Source organism: Macaca thibetana, chromosome 20 (assembly GCF_024542745.1).
Source record: "Macaca thibetana thibetana isolate TM-01 chromosome 20, ASM2454274v1, whole genome shotgun sequence".
NCBI lineage: Eukaryota > Metazoa > Chordata > Mammalia > Primates > Cercopithecidae > Macaca > Macaca thibetana.
The window spans coordinates 43780950-43800695 of NC_065597.1; the positions used below are offsets into that span (position 1 = coordinate 43780950).

Genomic DNA, 19746 nt, shown 5'->3' on the forward strand with positions numbered 1-19746 from the left:
CCTTGGGCACATGTCGTCAGGATCTCCTGAGGCTGTGTCATGGGCACGCATCCTCAACCTTGGCAAAATAAACTTCCTAAATTAACTGAGACCTGTCTCAAATTTTCTGGGTTCACAGAGCCTAATATTACAAATGAGTGGAGTGGTTTAAAAAGACTCCTGCAAAACATCATTAAAAAGTGTATAGGCAAAAGTATGAACCACAAGAAAATAACAAGAGTTGACACTTGTATTTATGTAATAAGCTGTGATAGACATATTATGAAGTAAAAACAATTATCTAATTAGAACACAATGCGTTCATCGAAAATATAATTACCTTTTAAAACTGATTTCGTTTTACATAAAGTACATGATATGAGCACACTGGTACATATATATTATGTATCTATTATATAGATCCTTTGTTATGGACTGAATTGTGCCCCCTCAAAATGGACAGAATCCTTAACCCCCTTCGCTTTGTCTCAAAGGCAGTCAGGGTGAAGACTGCATTTGGAGACAGGGCATTTAAGAAGGTAATTAAGGTTAAATGAAGGTAAGAGTGGGCCCCTAGTCTAATACAACTGGTACCCTTAAGAGGAAGGAGGAGACCCAGGGATGCATGCACACAGAAGGTCTCCCGAGGACACAGCCATAAGTCGGTTGTCTGTAAGCCAAGGAGAGAGGCCTTAGGAGAAACCAAACCTATAGACACCTTGATCTTGCACTGCTAGCCTCCAAAACCATGAAGAAATAAATTTCTGTTTGGTCCTCAAAGCTACGCAGTCTGTGGTATTTTGTTATCGCAGCCTTAAGAAATACATTCTAATACATTCTGACCAGGTGCGGTGGCTCACGCCTGTAACACCAGCACTTTGGGAGGCCGAGGCAGGTGGATCACAAGGTCAGGAGTTCAAGACCAGCCTGGCCAACATGGTGAAAGTCCATCTCTACTAAAGATACAAAAAATTAGCCAGGCGTGGTGGCACACGCCTGTAATCCCAGCTACTCAGGAGACTGAGGCAGGAGAATCGCTAGAACCCGGGAGGCAGAGGTTGCAGTGAGCCAAGATTGAGCCAATGCACTCCAGCCTGGGTGACAGAGCGAGACCCTGCCTCAAAAAAGAAAAAGAGAAGTCAATGGAAACCATCCCTAAGGAAGACCATGTTGGATTTATTAGATAAAGATTACAAATCAGCGGCTGGGCGCGGTGGTTCACGACTGTAATCCCAGCACTTTGGGAGGCCGAAGCAGGTGGATCACAAGGTCAGGAAACTGAGACCATCCTGGCTAACATGGTGAAACCCCATCTCTACTAAAAATACAAAAAATTAGCCAGACGTGGTAGCAGGCACCTGTAGTCCCAGCTACTCGGGAGGCTGAGGCAGGAGAATGGTGTGAACACAGGAGGCGGAGCTTTCAGTGAGCCAAGATCATGCCACTGCACTCCAGCCTGGGCAACAAAGCAAGACTCCGTCTCAAAAAAAAAAAAAAAAAAAAAGATTACAAATCAGCTATTATAAATATGCTTAAAAAACTAATGCCACAACATGGATGAACTTCAAGGACACTAAGTGGAGTCAGTCAATTATAAAAAGATAAGTACTGTACAATCCACTTATATGAGGTATATAGAGCAGTCACTCATAGAAACACAAAAGAGAATGGTAGCTGGAGGGACTGAGGGAGGGAGAAAGAAACGGAATTGCTGTGTAATGGGTATACACCTTCACTTAAACAAGATGAAAAAGTTCTAGAGTTTGGCTGCACAACAATGCAAATGTGCTTAACATTACTGAACTGTACACATAAAAGTGGTAAAAACGGCACTTTTTCTGTTGTATATATTTATTAACATTTTTAAAAACTAAAGGAAATCGTGTCTAAAGAATTACAGGAAAGTATGAGAATGATGTCTTGACAAATAGAGAATATAAACAAAGATAAATAATAAAAATTTTAAAATAGAAATTTTGGAGTTGAAAACTACAGTAATTTGAATGAAAAATTCAGTAGAGGGGCTGAACGACAATTTCAACTGGCAGAAGAAAGAATCAATGCACTTGAAGACAGGTCAACTGAGATGATCCTGTCTGAAGAATCGAAAGACAAAAGGTTTTTTAAAAAGTGAATAGCACTTTAGAGACCTAAGGGACTCTGCAAAGATTACCAACACACCATAATATGAGTTTCAGAAGGAGAGGAAAAAGAAAGGGGCATAAAGAATATTTGAAGAAATACTGGCCACATATGTCTCAAATTTGATGAAAAACATTTACCTACACATCCAAGAAGCTCAAAAAGATCTAAGTAAACTCAGACGATCACACATAAACACAGTCAATCTGTCTGAAATGAAAGACAAAGAGAGAATCCTGAAAACTATGAGAGAAAAATGCTGCCCTCATTAGGCATAAGAGATCCGCCACAAGTTAACAGCTGGCTTCACAGCAGAAACCACAGAGACCAGAAAGTGGTGAGAGGACATATGAAAGGGCTCAAAGCAAACAACTGTCAACCCAAATTCTATACCAACAAAATGACTTCAAAAATGAAGGAGAAATTAAGACATTCCCAGAAAAATAAAAACTGAGAATATATCACCAGGAGATGAGACAAGAAATACGAAAGACTGAAGTTAAAGGACACTAGATGGTATCCACACAAAGAAATAGAGAGCATTGGCAGAAGCGATTACATTGCAAACATAAAAGACAGTGTAAATATATTGTTGACGTAACTTTTTCTTATCTGATTTAAAAGATAATGGCATAAAGCAGTAATTATAGTTGATCCTTATTATTCCATATTTGCAAATTTGCCTACTCGCTAAAATTTATTTGCAACCCCTAATCAATACAGGCATACCTAAGAGACATTGTGGGTTCAATTCCAGACTACTGCAATAAAGCAAATTTCGCAACAAAGTGAGACATATGTATTGTTTTTTCGTTTCCCAGTGCATATAAAAGTTATGTTTACACTATATACTATAGTCTGTTAAGTGTGCAATAGCATTATGTCTAAAAAAAAGTAGATGCCTTAATCAACAAATACTTTATTGCTATAAAATGCTAATCACCTGAGTCTTCAGTGTTAGTTGTTACCATTTTGCTGGTGGAGTGTCTTGTCTCAATATTGATGGCTGATGACTGATCAGGGTAGTGGCTGCTGAAAGTTAGGGTGGCTGTGGGTGATTTCTTAAAATAAGGCAAGAGTAAAATTTGCTTCATCTATTGACTCTTCCTTTCATGAAAGAATTCCTTATAGCCTGCATTGCTGTTTTATAGCATTTTACCCACAGTAGAATTTCTTTCAAAATTGAAGTCAATCCTCTCAAACCCTGTTGCTGCCTTTATCAACTATGTTTACATAATATTCTAAATTGTTTAGAATTTCAACAAGGTTCACAGCATCAAGGTTGTCATTTCAATGAGGTTCATAGCATCTTCACCAGGAGTAGATTCCATTACAAAAAACCCACTTTCTTTGCTCATAAGAAAGAAGCAACTCCTCATCTGTTCAAGTTTTACCACGAGATTGCAGTATTTCAGTCACATCTTTGGGTTCTAATTCTAGTTCTCTTGCTATTTCTACCACATCTGCAGTAACTTCCTCCGCTGAAGTCCTGAACCCCTCAAAGTCATCCATGAGGGCTGGAATCAACTCTTCCTGAACTCCTGTTCATGTTGATATTTTGACCTCCTCCCATGAATCATGAATGTTCTTAATGGCATCTAGAATGGTGAATCTTTTCTAGTGGTTTTCAATGTACTTCACCCTGATGCATGAGAGGAATGATAATCTATAGGAGCAATAGCCTTAAAAAATGTGTTTCTTAAATAATAAGACTTGAAAGTTAAAATAACTCCTTGATCCATGGGCTGCAGAATGGATGTTGTTTTATAAGGCATGAAAACAATATTAATCTCCTTGTACATCTCCATCACAGCTCTTGGGTGACCAGAAGCATTGACAATGAGCAGTAATATTTTCAAAAGAATTTTTTTTTTTTAACAGTAGGTTTCAACAGTGGGCTTAAGTATTCAGTAAAACCATGCTATAAACAGATGCACTGTCACCTAGACTTTCTTGTTCCATTTACAGAACAAAGGCAGAGTAGATTCTGGATCATTCTTAAGGGCCTTAGGGTTTTCAGAATGGTCAATGAGCACTGGCTTCATCTTAAAGTCACCAGTTGCATTAGCCCCTAACAAGAGAGTTAGCCTGCCCTTTGAAGCTTTGAAGCCAGGTACTGACTTCTCTAGCCATGAAAGTCCTAGATGACACTTCTTCCACTACAAGACAAGGCTGTTTCATCTACACAGGAAATCTGTTGTTTAGTGTAGCCACCTTTATCAATGATGTTAGCTAGATATTCTGGATAACATGATGCAGCTTCTACAATACATCAGTACTTGCTGCTTCCCTTTGCACTTTATGTTGTGGAAATGGCTTCTTTCCTTAAATCTCCTGAACCAACTTCTGTTAGCTTCAAATTTTTCTTCTGCAGCTTTCTCACCCCTCTGAGCTTTCACAGAACTGAAGAGCCTTAGGGCCTTGCTCTGGACTAGGCTTTGGCTTAAGGGAATGCTGTGGTTGGCTTGATCTTTTATCCAGACCCCTAAAACTTTCTTCATATCAGCAATAAGGCCGTTTCACTTTCTTATCATCGGTGTGTTCACTGGAATAGCATATCTAATTTCCTTCGAGAATTTTTCCTCTGAACTCACAACTTCGCTATCTGGTACAAGAGGCCTAGCTTTCAACATGCCTTCCTCACTAAGCTTAATTATTTTTAGCTTTCGATTTACAATGAAAGATGTGTGACTTTTCCTTTCACTTCAACACTTAGAAGTCACTGCAGGGCTATAACTTGGCCTAATTTCAATATTGTTGTGTCTCAGGGAACAGGAGCCAGAGGAGAGGGAGACAGAAGGGGGAATGCCTGACCAGTTGAATAGTTAATATATACTCAACATTTATTGATTAAGTTTGCTGTCTTATATGGGTGCAGTGTGTGGTGCCCCAAAACAATTACAATTGCAATATCAAAGATCACTGATAACAGATCATCATAATAGATATAATAATGAAAAAGTTAAAATATTGCAATAACTACCAAAAGGTGACATACAGACATGAAAGTAAGCTGTTGGAAAAATGGTGCCAACAGACTTGCTCGACACGAGGTTGCCATAAACGGAGTCTTGCTCTGTCACTCAGGCTGAAGTGCAGTGGTGTGATCTCGGCTCACTGCAACCTGACTCCCGGGTTCAAGTGATTCTCATGCCTCAGCCTCCTGAGTGGCTGGGATTACGGGCATGTACCACCACGCTGAGTTAATTTTTTTGTGTTTTCAGTAGAGACAGGGTTTCACCATGTTAGCAAGGCTGGTCTTGAACTCCTAGGCTCAGGCAATCCACCCACCTTGGCCTCCCAAAGTGTTAGGATTACAGGCGTGAGTCACTGCGCCTGGGCTGCCATAAACATTTAATTTGTTAAAAAACACAGTCTGTGAAGTACAATGAAGCACAACACAACAAAACAAGATATGCCTTATTTAAGGCATTTTTTTACTCCATTTGATTTTTGGAAATTATATCATTAATATAGCATGTAGTGAAATAAAAAATTAAAATAGTATCTTAGGCCTCAAGCTTTTTATCCTTAAGAAGATGAAGCTGGATTAGATGATGTCTAAGTCCCTCTCTTCCGACATTCTTTGACAATAATTATATAGCACAAATCAGAAGATCATATGTCTACTGTATCTAAGTAGTAAATATACTATTGATCTAATTACCAACTGTATCTAATTCCAATTAAGTAAGAACTTCAGTTTTAAAGCAAGTTTACTATATCTAGACTAGTGACTTCTCTATTTTGGGGAATATATGTTTTAGAACTGTAAATATTATTGCCTATACAGACAATTAATTATAGTATCCATGCATTTTTTTTTTTGCCTATTCACACAAAACATGTATTTGAGAAATGCATTCATATTTAACAATAAAGTCTGGACATGTGCCAGTTATAAATATAACATATATCTGGTAAGAAAATAATTCTGTAATTTTCTTTCAAGTTTGTTAACTACATACAAGCCCTTACTTTCCTTATGGCTAATATTTTAGTGCTACTCAGTTACAGACTTGCCCAAATTCTACTGTCTACCACCATTTATTAAGCAGTTGGACCTATTTTCATATTCTTCCAATAAATTTTCAAAAGATAATATCTAAATTTTGAATAGTCCTTTTTTGGACAATATTAAGTAATAACTTGAAATACACTGTTATACATAAGCAACAATTACATGCTAGATCAAGGAAATGGGCATATCCTTCATAAATAAAAAGAAGAATATACAGCAGAAAAAGTTTATTCTTTATTCAGAGTAAGTACTCTAGTGTAAATATACACTACTATTACATTCTTCACATCTGGCCTATATTACCTTAATAATATAAATTAGCTTAAACATAAAATAATCTTATACATTTTACAAATAATATCTAGATATCATTTTTTTAAAGTAGGTTTTCTATGTGGAAAGATAATAAAACTATACCTGGGTCTTCAAACTCTCAGGAATATTCACTTTAAATGTAAAGTGTTGTGTAATTGAATTTGTTCTTTTTTTAAATTTAAGTGAACCTACTGGCAATGGAAACAGCAAGTGGCTTTCAAAATGGACACATATCAGTGGATAGTAAAGTAACATCTGTAGAGTACTTTACCACTTATAGAGTGCTTTAACATGTATTGTTATTTAACTGTTTCAACAATCTGTGAGGTCTGAGGTTTTTACCCAGGACTTGGGCAAGCAGGGAGGAAGAGGATGTCAGGTACCAAGATACTCAGTTCCTCCATAAGTATGTCTTGCTTCATTTTATAGCATTTATAGTCTGTAAGGAATTGATGCTATTCATAACTAAACTACAGTGATTAGTACGTGGGCCCAGGGGCATTTACTTTGAGATACCATTTGAAGTTTTCATACTTTTTTTTTTGAATGCTAATAAATCGACTTCCAAAAAAGTGAGTACCAAGGTCTACGTCAGACAAGAAAATATCATTATGCTAGCTGCTTGTTATCAATGATTAATTTAACAAATATTATTGAATCATTACAAAGTATATATAGGTACTTAATCATCTACTACTTGTAAAGCTGTCTTTGGTGAACTTGCTTCAAAACAGTTGTTGAAAAAATTTAAGTGTTAGGGGAGTACTCTAAAATTCTTTTCAACAGGATAACTATAAGTGTCTAATGGGACAATCTGTCAGATAACCTGAAAAAATGTCCCAATATAAATTAAACTGAAAGTCTAAAGATACTATATAAGAAACTACTAAAATCTTAAATAATGTTCACTATTTTACTCTTCATAGTAAAATGAACCAGAGTAAACCAGTTATGGAGCCAGAAGGTAATGATCTTACAATAAAAAATAGCAAAACTAAACCAAATCAAACCCTTACCTCCAAACACCGGGGCTTTTAAGTAAGGTAACTGTACTTTTTTATCATCCAAACAAAACCCACTTCCGAGACTTAAAAAGAGTGCAATTAATATTAGGCATAAACTGGGAATGTGCCAGACAAACCAGAATGTATGGTCTCCTGCTTAATAAGACACATGTCCCAGGCCATCCTGTTCTAAGATCATAAAAACAAAAAAAAACAGAAAGCATGAGGGAGCTCAAAGCACAGAAATAAACAAGAAAAAAATAAAAACTTTCACAAAGTAAGGTTTCCTCAAGGTTGCAAATCAATTTGCATTAATAATATTTTAAGCAACGGTAAAAGGGAGGAGGGGCTGATGTGCTAAAATAAGGAGGACTGGCTGAAATAAATTTATGAAGCAGTCAGATCCCAGATCCTCTCCCCGACCCCAGCAAAACACTGGAAGTTTATTTTCTTAAGAACATAAAACAGTGGTTCTCTGCACAGTGGACTCTGGGCACAGCTGAGAAGAACATATACTATGCTGAAAACAAGAGCTTGGGTGAATGCATATATACAGATGCCGAATGCAGTGATACCCCTGACCTCAATCATTCTTCCCCTGCTGGGTTCCCAGAATGATGGCCTTCATTCTCAAGGCAAGAGACATGAAGAGTCTTCTCTGAGGAATCTGACCATCCTAAGAAGGAAGACTTAAAACTTATTGAGTAGAAGATTCCTCAACCAAACAGCCCAGCCAGGCCACTCTATTGTGGAACTCACTGTTGATAAGCCCCACTCCTATGCTCATAGCCTCCAATCAGCCTTTTTGTTCCTTACTATTAAATATAAACACACAAACAAAAATGTCCAGATGTCTAATGAAAGACTCTTATATAAAAGACAGAGATTAAAAGAAATACATAATAAACAGATTAAAGCAGCTTAAAGAGAAGTAATTTTTTTCTTTTTCTTTTTAATATACTGAGTGGTAAGAGAAGTAAAATTTTAAAAAATATCTATAAGTATCTTTCTCACGCAGATAGATACACGCAGAGAAAAAAAGTTTTTAAAATAATAAACTCAGAGGGTTTTTAAAAGATAAATCTGAGAAAGTCCGCACAGAAAGCAGAGCAAAACACAACAGTGGCGACTAACAGGAAAGGAAAGGTAAGTCAGAAACGTAATATCCAAGTCATGGGAGTTTCAAAAAATAAAGGGGAAAAATCATCAATAAAAGAATTTAAGAAAACATTTTAGAACCAAAGAAAAGGAAGAATTCAAAGAAAGAATGAGAAAAATGCATGAAAAGAAACCCATGCCAAGGCAGATTATTATGAAATTTCAAAATTCCAGGATAAAGGGAAGAACCTGAAAGTTTTCAGGGTAAAGCAGGTCTGAAAGGATAGGAATTGAATGGAATCAGTCTTACCAACAGCAACACTGAAACGGGAAAGTGAAGTAAAATGGAGGCAAAGTACAATTCTGTAGAAAAATTATTTTCAACCAGAATTCTATACTCAAATTACCAATCAAGTATGAGGGAAACATAAAGACATTTTCAGATATGCAAAGTCTAAAACATTTACCACTCATGCAAGCTTTCTTGGGAAACTAGCAGGGAGTTAACACCACAAAAATGAGGGAATGGACCAAGAAAGAGCAAGAAATGGAATACGGGAGACAGGAAATCCAACACGGTGAGAGGTGAAGGGAGAACCTAGGAAGGCAGCCATAAAACCAGATGTCAAAAACAACCGGTTCAGACTGGACACTTAAGAAGATAAAATGGATAGAACACCCAAAGTGTCTGAATGTCTTGACAGAATTAGATAACTGATGAAAAAGCAAACAAAAGAAACAAGACAACTCTGAAAAGATTTTTAAAACAGAGAGAAAAACAAAAACGGGAACAGGAAAACTGATCATAGTTTACCACATGGCTCCTGCTGTGAAAAGCATTTACATAATCAGAATAATGTAAATACTAATATGGATGTAACAGAAACAAGGAAAACGTCTTATTGTGAGATCTAGGGTATAAAAATGATACAGCGGGGACAAGGGAAGAAAAAAGGTAAAATCTTCACCTCCTGTTGGGGGGAGTCTATAGAAAATGACAAAAACTAAAAAAACAAACAAACAAACAAACAAAAACCAAGAAGTGCAAGATAGCCATGCTATTTTGAAAGTAGGGTTAATCAACTAAAAGTTAGAGGTCACAGTGCAGAAGAGGGCATGGAGGACCCCAGGGAGGAGACCTGCTTGCTGTTTTTTTTTGCCATAACTGTGTAGAATTGTTGGTCTCTAGATAACAAGTGTGCACAAAATTTTGTTAAACTATTTGATTAAAATAGGAAAAGAAAAAAAGAGGGGACTTAGTGAAAGAAATCTCAAAAACATTTTAATTGAAGTGCCAAATTGCTCAGACCTCAGCCGGTATCAAACTGTTTTTCCCGTAACTAAAGCTACACCACTGTGTATATCATTTGAGTATGATTATCAACCTTCCTCCATATTCTTCTAGTATGAAGACAGACAGGGAATTTTCCAAATCTTACCTCGAGCAGAGCTGCTGCGGGATCACCCTGTAGACTTTTTCCCAGTTTGTCAACCTCATCTAATAGGAACACTGGGTTGTTCACTCCCACAGTCTTCAAGCCGTTGATGATGCGACCAGGCATGCTGCCAACATAGGTGCGCCTAGAGAAAGCAGGCAGCACATTCACAGTGTGAGATGTCAGGAGGCAGGAGCGACGCCATACAGAAATCGAAACTTACGAATGTGAAAAGATCATTTAGCTATCACCATAATATAGCAAAGAGGTACTATGTATTTAAAAGGCACTATGATAAAATCAAAAGTTATTATATTCAATTCCAAGCTTATCTTCTACTTAATTCTGGTTACAAGTTGCCCATGATATTGGAAGAACTGTATCACATTTGCCATTTGGTGAAATGAAGAAACATGACACTTAAGTCACCAGTTACGGTTCTTACTCTTCAAGATTCCAAAATGTCCAAAGTACCCTATGAATTCCCAAGCTTTCCATGATTTTCCAGAGCATCTCCCTACCCAACGCAACCACCTTTATATACACTGAAATGGCTGCCCCAGGGCCAGCTAAAACATCATCATGTTCATGAAGGAGATTAAAATCGGTTCAAAGGGCCACTCAGAATGTAGACCAAAAACAACAACAAAAAAGAAAAACTCCAATCTCTTTTATTTTCAGAGGCAATAATCTGTTAACTATAGTACGAGGATCTGGGGTCAACAGTATTTATATCAGAATTCCATTATTCTTATTCTGTCATTTTGAACAAAACTGTATTCATCCCATATGCACTAATTGGCAATAATCACGTTCAGCCAGCCAGGTATTTTGTTGAATGTTAAAATGTGAGAGCATGCTTTATCGTATTTGGACCAGAATCACCCATACAATTATGACAGATGTAGACTGTGGCATGAAATAAAAACACATATGTTTATCAAACCAAAAAAGGTGCATTTTTTACAAAGCCAGCAAAACTGAAAGCAGCAATTTACTAATTTTAATTATAACCTTGCTGTCTACGTTGTGCAAAGCAAATGCTATCTCTGAAGAGGCATAAAAGCCTGACTGCCGAGAAGAAAATGATCAACGAGAAGTGGAACAGCCGCAGTTACCTCATGATCTGCACAAAGCCGATTCACAGAGCAGGCCTGAATTCTGCCACATGACTGGTATAAAGTAGGACAGAACAAACAGAGTGACCTTTGAAAAGACAAGCAAGCCTTAAAAACATCGTGGGAATGCCTTTCATCTGGGAAAGGTGACCACGGGAAGCAAATGCAATAAACATTGTCCTGTTAATATAAGGAATTAGCACATTCAAGATTTCAGAATCAGATACAGGAAAGATAAGACTCAGAATTAATAAATTCTTTCAAATTATTTTTCTAGAGAACCTACAGATTTGCCATTACTCTGATTTTTAAGAGTGGTAGGGAAGGGAATTTTTTAAGAGAATCTCAAAGCCTCTAACAGGTCATTTTTTGCTGCAGTTATTTATTTGCCTTTCCTTTTTTGATGAGTAAACTTTAAAAACAGGTACTGACAATTCTACACCTAAAGTTATGGAGAGAAAATAATATTCTAGGTAGGCACCCTTTCTAAAAAAAGTGGAATCCTAGATTCTACTCACACTGTATATAAGCAATTCCTCTTACATTTTCCATTGCTTCCCAGAGCATACGTAATAAGGTTCAAACTCCTTTGTCTGGAGTTCGAGGCTCTTCACAATCCAGCTCCCATTCATCTTCCCCAACTTGCTGCCATTACTTTCTTGCTTCATCCACAATCAAGATCCTATTATGCTCCTTAAACTTTTTACCTTTGTTAAAAATATGGTGCCTTCCTGCCCTTAATACTCCTCTTCCTGCTTATGTAAATCCCAACAATTCTAAGAAACTTTTTCTGACTACCTCTCACAAAGTGACTGCTCCAATAATGCAACGTCTACTGCATTTACTGCCCCCATAACTCATCTGATGGTTACTTATGACCTAGTTTTTATTCATGGGTATAATAACCTCCTCTAAAGAGCCAGTGAGCACTTTTATGACAGAGACGGGGTCTCGCCACAGAGTAGTGGCTAGATATAGAGCTGTAAGACTGTTCCCCACCAGATCCACCATGCCAGCACTCAAAGCATCTTTCCATCAACACTCTAAAGGTAACATAGTACAAGCCTCTGAATACTATTTTGGGCAAATTACTTGACCTAAGCCTCAGTTTCCTCACCTATAAGATGGGGATAATAGTGTCAACTTGGTGGGTTATATTAATATAAAGATCACGAGAGAACACAGGTAAAGCACACAGCACGGTGCCTGGCATACAGTGAGCTTTCCAAAGATGCTCATCGTTATTAGCAACAGCTACTTAAAGTTTACTTCTGGTTTCCTGGAAAAAGCACAAGAGCAGAAATCTGTACACCTGAGTCCCAGTTCAATTTCCGCCTCATGGAAGCAACTTTTGCAAATGTCTTTTATAGCAGACAAGAGAGAAAAACATAGGCATTTCACCATCCACTCTTCCTACCTATTCAATTAAAGGGCTCCCTCAGGCTATAATGCAAACCATTAAAATAAAATTTACAAAGAATTTGGAATATAAAAGAGTTTAAGTGTTACAATGTTAAGTGAAAACGACAGGATTACAATTCTGTTACTTAAAATCCAATGGTAAGTTTGGCAGTACAAAACAAATGTTAACAGTGATTATCTTTGTATGATAGAAAAACACGATAATTTTTTTCATTTTTCCTTTTTCATATTTTCTACCAAGGGTGTGTGGATGTGTAGGTGTGGGTGTGGGTGTATGCGTGGGTGGGTGTGTGGGGGTGTGTGTGTGTATCTCAAACTCGAAAAAGTAATCAGTTTAAAAAAGATCCTAATGATCTCAAAAAGAAAGATAGTCTTTAAGAAACTGGGATTTTAATGTTTAATAGCATGTCTAAACAAACGCAATTCTTCTTCTGGTAGTCATTACTAAATCTTTTTATAGACTAACTTGTATGAGTGTACTCATCTAAAGGGTTGCATAACTTCCAAAATACTATGTTTTAATTTTATATGAATTCACAAACACCTAGAGAGCACTCACCACATTTAGCACTATGTTAAATAAGCATCATGGGGTACACAAAGAAGATATATAATAAATCCCCTGCCTGAGAAAGCTTGTACTTTTTATAAACGTATTCATGTATCATCTCCACAGCTGTATGGTAGAAATGCCAGAGGCCCGTATTCTATAAAGGAGCACAACAGGTGGTCAGTTTAGAGAAGAGTAAAATCATAACTGACTGCACTTACATTAATGGAGGAAGCCTTGGGTTGAGTCTTTAAAATAAACCTAAGTTTTGGAGAGGCAAAGAAGAGCTGCATGCAAATACAAGTTGAAAGGATAGTGGGCAAACCATAATATATCTGGTACACTATGCTAAAAAATATATTAGAAGCTTGCTGCTTCAGTTATTTTTCCCTTGTAGAAACTAATAATGAAACAGTTTATTTATAACTTTACCATTTCAGGTTACATATGAAAATGTATCAATGTGGAAATCACAAGGTCATTTTTCTTCTCATCTTGTTTGCAAGTTAAGCCAAGGATTTCTCACAATAATATAATTTTATTATCTAAACAAACAGCTGGTAAATTATTTCTAGGAGTGAATATCAACAGTGATTTAAGATATATCATAACAGTAATATATTATTTTTTACCAAAGAACAAATGAAAAACAATTATGCAAACATGATTCATAAAACTTCATGTTAAAAGAAGTTACTTTATATTTAATTTGTGTGAATTGATTTACATTACTTAAATGTAATATTTAAATATAAAAATTTAAGTTGTTAAAACTGATAGAAGAGAATGGGTATTTTGTGGCTTATAAAGTGGACAGAAAAATCACAGTGGAGATAAACCCAAATGAGAAATGTCGAAAAGACTGAAAAACTGAATGAGTTAATACATAGTATAAACATTATTCTCCCTTTAAGCTACTCAAAACAATATAGACAAAAATGAGCCAATGTTTAGTCAGATCACTATTATTTTCCAAGTGTAGGATTAAATGTTAAGGCAAGCCTTTCTTTTTCTTCCCCATCTCCCACCTCATTATCGTTTAACCCTAAAAAATATATCTTTGCTCGTTTTTAAAATAAATCCCCAACTTATCAGCATCCTCCTTCTCATACGCAGATACTTTCAGCAAGAGGCCAGGGTTCTACACATGGAAAAACAGGGAGAGTGAGTGGCAAAATCGAAAGGATAAGCAAGTGCAGTAACAAAGCAGCTTTCTTTTTCCTTGGCGATTCTAAGACTGCGGAACAGTGGTGCCTACTCAGAGGCTAAGGAAAAACAAAACTTTTCATGAACTCTAACTGTGAGCACGTGACCGGTACTCAAATGCCAAGACCTGGGTTGTCTCCCAAATGCCTCAACTGTCACATGGAACCACATGTTCCCCCAGGCACACCCACGGTTGTGCTGGAATCGTCAACTGTTCTTTCTCTTCTCCTCCTATTCACCTTCAATTCATAACTGACCTAAGTGCATGCTCTGCCCTCACCCTTTCCTCAACAACTGAACCCCACTACTCTCCACGTGCTTCCAAACAGGGTCTGAAATAAAATTTTTCTACAGGCTTTAATAATTTACGGGGTAGATGGGTAATACGTCCCCAACAGCACAAGGGCAGGTTGCTGTAGTAGTTAATCAAACATCTGGTACACTGATAGCTAAGTAACACTTACCAGCAAGGTGAATCTAAAATCAGGCTGAATAAAATGATTCACAAAACAAATCGTGATACTTTTTACTTGGCAACCATCATAGCCTCCATATATACGTTTCTAAAAAGGTTATATTTACAAATATTTTAGGCAATGGTGATTGTAACATGACCTCCTGTTACAAGACTCATAAAGTCAAGTCTTATTTTCTTTAGGCTCAATTTTCTTAATACAGTCACACACACAAAAGCATATTCACTTGAAAAAAAAAACAAATTTTATATGTCAGTAAGGATTTAAAACAGAGATTTATTTTAATCCAATGATGTTCATAAGTGGTGAGAACCATGACACTATACATTGTCCATTAATAGGCAATAGAAAAATGCATTTTCCCATAATTCTGCCATATAAATTAAGCAATAATGCTGAGAATAGGATAAATATTTTAGAAGGCAATTTAAAAAATCAGATTGAAATTTATAAAAACTCATACTGAAGCTTGTAAATCTAAATTTGTCCTCCTGAGAATTTATTAATAGAATTTAAATGGTTAAAGCTAATTTTTAGTGAATGCTGTGTGTCAGACATTGAATAAGTGCTTTCCAAGCCTTATCAAATAATCAATACCAATGTGAAAAGAAACAGAACAAATTACCTACATGTCATGCGCTTATGATGTCAATTTCATATAATTCCACAAACTCACTGTCTAAATGCCATCAAATACTTACTCTGTAGCTAAAATGAGAAGATTTAGGCCCTAGACGCAGCTTCTTTAAGTTTGGTCCAAGAGAAATGCCAATTCCTTTACAAAAGCAAACTACAGCCTCTAGTGGTACATGCAAGAATAAGAAGTCTAGACAGGCAACAAAAATATCTTTTGAAATTGCCAGAAGAAATCACCCAAATCAATTCTCTACTCTGATCTGCACCCCTCATTGTTTATTTACTAAAATCTTGTGATGATTCTTTTTTAAAATTTATTATTATTATTTTTTTTAGAGATGGGGTCTCACCATGTTGCCCAGGCTGGTCTTGAACTCCTGAGCTCAAGTAATCTGCCTGCCTCAGCCTCCTAAAGTGCTGGGATTATAGGTGTGAGCTACCACACAAGGCCAGTAATGATTTTTTAAAAATGCATAAGAATTTTAAGTGAGCAAATAAAAGAGAATAAAAATAACCATTTCTCATAGAAAAGTTTCTGAAACAGTTTCCCATCCCTGTCTATGGATAGGGATCCCTTTAAATAAGGCAAATAGAGAACAAGATATTTAAAAAGCATCATATTCTTTTATAAGCAGTTTATGGTTTCTACATTTAAACATGTTCTTTAACACATACACTATAGGTATGTTTTCTCACAACTTACAATTGCTATGAATCCCTTAAACCATGAAATGTAAATTCATGCCTTCCCAAGGCATCTTCCATCAGATCAACAGAGAGATCAGGGAGAACAATGAATGCAACATGCAAATCTGATTCTAATAATGTCAGATGAATCAGAAACAATTTCCTCGTTGTTGTTTGTTTGTTTTTTGAGATAATGTCTCTGTCTCCAGGCTGGCGAGCAGTGGTACAATCATGGTTCACTGCAGCCTGGACCTTCCCAGGCCTAAATGATTGTCCCACCTCAGCCTCCTGAGTCGCTGAGACCACAGGTGCATGCCATTGTGCCTGCCTAATTTTTTAATTTTTGTAGAGACAAAAATTAAAATTTAAAATTTAAATATAAATTTTGTAGAGACAAAAGTGTTTGCCTATGTTGCCCAAGCTGGTCTCAAACTGTTGGGCTCAAACAATCCACCCATCTCTGCCTCCCAAAGTGTTAGGATTACAGGCATGGGCCTCTGCACCCAGCCTAGAGAGACAGTTCTTACAGTTTATTGTTTTTTTGATAGAAAGTGAGTCCAAAATGCAAGAATAAGCCTTAATAATTATGCTAACATTTATCCTTATTACTCATATTCATAATACAAACCGACCTTCATAAAAGGAAGCTTAGATTGCAATCAGAACAAGCTTGTTATCAAAGACTTCCTACCTCCTCCTATTGGTCCTCCCTATTGCAGTTACTTTGTTTAACTCTTAAGAGTTAGAGGTTATTTAAGGACCGCTACTGGGTTGAAAAGAGTGTAAAGACATAATAATATCCAATCATAAATAACTTATAATTACATTCAAATGAGATTCCAGGAAAGCTGAGGCACAGAGTAGGTATCCACTGCCAAACAAAATCAAGGTCAGTTTGGGTGCTTAGAGGCTCTAGGCTAGCTGGTAAGTCTTGTAAATGTCCTTTCCATTGAAGGTACCACAAATAGCCCTTTAAAGAAAACAGACGTATGCTATGCCTAAGCTTTTAGGGAGCTCTAGTCAATTAAAAAGAAAGAGGAATCAGAGATTAAACTGAGAGAAGTGTTCTACCTGTGTCCTCGAATGTCAGACTGATCACATACTCCTCCAAGTGCAATCCTATGGAACTCTCGACCTAGAGTCTTGGCCACTGATCTTCCCACACTTGTTTTACCAACCCCAGGAGGGCCAACAAAGCATAGGATTGGGCCCTTCAGGTTATTTTTCAGCTGTCTGACAGCCAAGTATTCCAGCACTCTTTTCTTCAATTTTTCCATGGCATAATGGTCATTATCCAGAAGAATCCGGGCTGCCCTAATGTCCAGGCGGTCTGTCAAATAACCCAACAGAAATAATTAGAACACATAAAATTTTTAAGTTAAAGAACTCCTTTCAAGCATAACGAGAGCAAAATATTTTTTTCCGAAAACAGATGTGATAAGAACAGACTTGGATCCTTCTAAATGAGGCTTCTAGGAGATCTGCACTTGGTTTGGCTTTTCTGCTTAAGACTTAGTGTCTCCAAAGATAGCAGGGACTACACAATTAAAAATTAAATGTTCATATCATTTTATTTGGAATGATTTTCTAGTTATGCATTACTTCTTATGAAGATATAATTTCTACATAGTCTATGTGTGCTGGCATTTGTTCCCTTTAAAAAAGGGTGATTTTTTTCCTTATTTCAGCAGTAATATATGTTCGTTCCAGAAAAGCTGATACACTAATAGAAAAGAAGAAAACAGTTACCCATAATCTCATGCCTCCAAGAGATCACCACTACCTTTACTTCAGTATGTGTTATTCCAGGCTGTGTGCGTGCATTTACAAACCTACTTTTCAAAATGGGATTTTACGGGGCCTTTAAGTTTTGTAAAATGTTTTTTTCACTTAATATATTACAGACAACTTTCACTGTCACACATATATTTATCAGTAACATTCTATGGCTACTTAATACTCCATTACTTAATTATCTATATTCATTTAACTACTTCCCTACTGCTGAGCATTCAAGTTGTTTATACATCTTTACATTTATAAAAGATGCTTCAACTGTGCATCACTGTAACTAAATCATCCCATATATCTGCAATGATTTCTTTCAGATTATCTTCTATGAACAGAAGTGCTGGGTCAAAAAAAAAGAGATGATGTAAAGAATTGCCTAACTGCCACACAGAAAGTTGTATCAAAGTCTCACCAGAAGTGTGTGAGTTAGGCTTTGTTTCTAAAGCCAGGCTTTCAACAGGTTTACTAATATGTTTCAGCACTTAAAATACTCAGATTAAACACCAGGTAACAGAAGCCAAAATAAATTCACTAGATGGGTGGCTGCCAGAGGATAATACACAGCCACATGATCACGCTGGCAGTGAAAGAAGAAGATGGGAGAGAGAAATACACACAAATCTTTTAATTAATTAGTACACACTCTTTTAATTATCTAGAATTTGCTACGGATTTTTCATAAAGGAAAAAAATGGCCTGAGATGGTAATTTGGTTCCCAAGCTAGTTCCCCCAAAAACCTAGCTAAGCAGTAAACTATATAATTTAATTATAGTACTATTGATTTTAGTCAGAGTCCTAGGTGAGTGATGCAAGAGGAGAAAAACTAAAATTTCTTCCCCCTTTCCTGGCTCCAGAACCCAACCAATGAATATATGAAGAAGTGAAAGATAGAAAGTTTCTCAATTGTTTCACAATGCTAGCCCTGACACTAAAACCTACCACAGTAAACATAAAAGAAAACCTCAGACATCCCTTTTTATATAGCTGTAAATATTAAAATGCTAGTAAATCAAATCTATAAAGAATAATCTACTAAATCCCAGTGGGATTTATTTTAGTTATGCAAAGATGGTTCAATGTTAGGTCATCAATATCATCATGTCCAAGAAGAGTAAGTTTCCATCAAAATATCATCTTGTACCTAAAAAGGTACTTGTTATAATGCATTATCCATTCATGATTAACACATTCAGTAAGGTAAGAATAAAAGTCAAGATAATTTAGAAAAGACACAACACTGTGAAGAAATTTCTTCCAAGAAATATGCCAAGTAAAGATAATTTTAAAAGTTCTTTCAATCTTTTAAGTAAAGGTGATTTCCATGCTGTATACATTATTTTCTATCTTTTCCATACAGGACATATTTTTCTAGTTATTCTCTTTAATGATTCAGAAAGCAGGCTTCCTGTTTTGAATAACATGTGGTTACATGAAAAAAATTTCAAATTTCAATATAAATTTCCCTATTTATAATTGGAAGATTGAAATGGTATCTACTGACTCCTCTGAGACGGGAAAATCTGCAAAGATATTTCCTACAGCTCTTTCCTCTCTGCTTTCCTTTCTGCTTTCAGTTACTATCTGAGATCTCCACTTGGTAGGTAAACTTCTCTTTCAGAAATTACGAATGGGGGGCTGGGCTTGGTGGCTCACACTTGTAATCCCAGCACTTTGGGAGGCCGAGGTGGGAGGATCACTTGAGGTCAGGAGTTTGAGACCAGCCTGGCCAACGTGGTGAAACCCCATCTCTACTAAAAATACAAAAATTAGCTGGGCATGGTGGCAGGCGCCTGTAATCCCTGATATGCAGGAGAATCACTTGAACCCAGGAAGCAGAGGTTGCAGTAAGCCGAGATCGCACCAC

At 36.6% G+C, this 19746-nt stretch overlaps 1 protein-coding gene across 3 annotated transcripts in view; it reads right to left on the reverse strand.

The window, feature by feature from the left end:
- The window catches only part of LONP2 (lon peptidase 2, peroxisomal), a 119070-nt gene that overhangs the window by 75852 nt on the left and 23472 nt on the right, over positions 1-19746 (reverse strand). For all 3 annotated transcript variants that reach the window (XM_050774816.1, XM_050774814.1, XM_050774815.1), the window contains 2 exons: positions 17162-17420; positions 9999-10140 (listed from right to left, as the gene is read on the reverse strand). In XM_050774816.1, coding sequence (XP_050630773.1) covers positions 9999-10140; positions 17162-17420 — 401 coding nt within the window. The remainder of the gene's footprint in view (positions 1-9998; positions 10141-17161; positions 17421-19746) is intronic.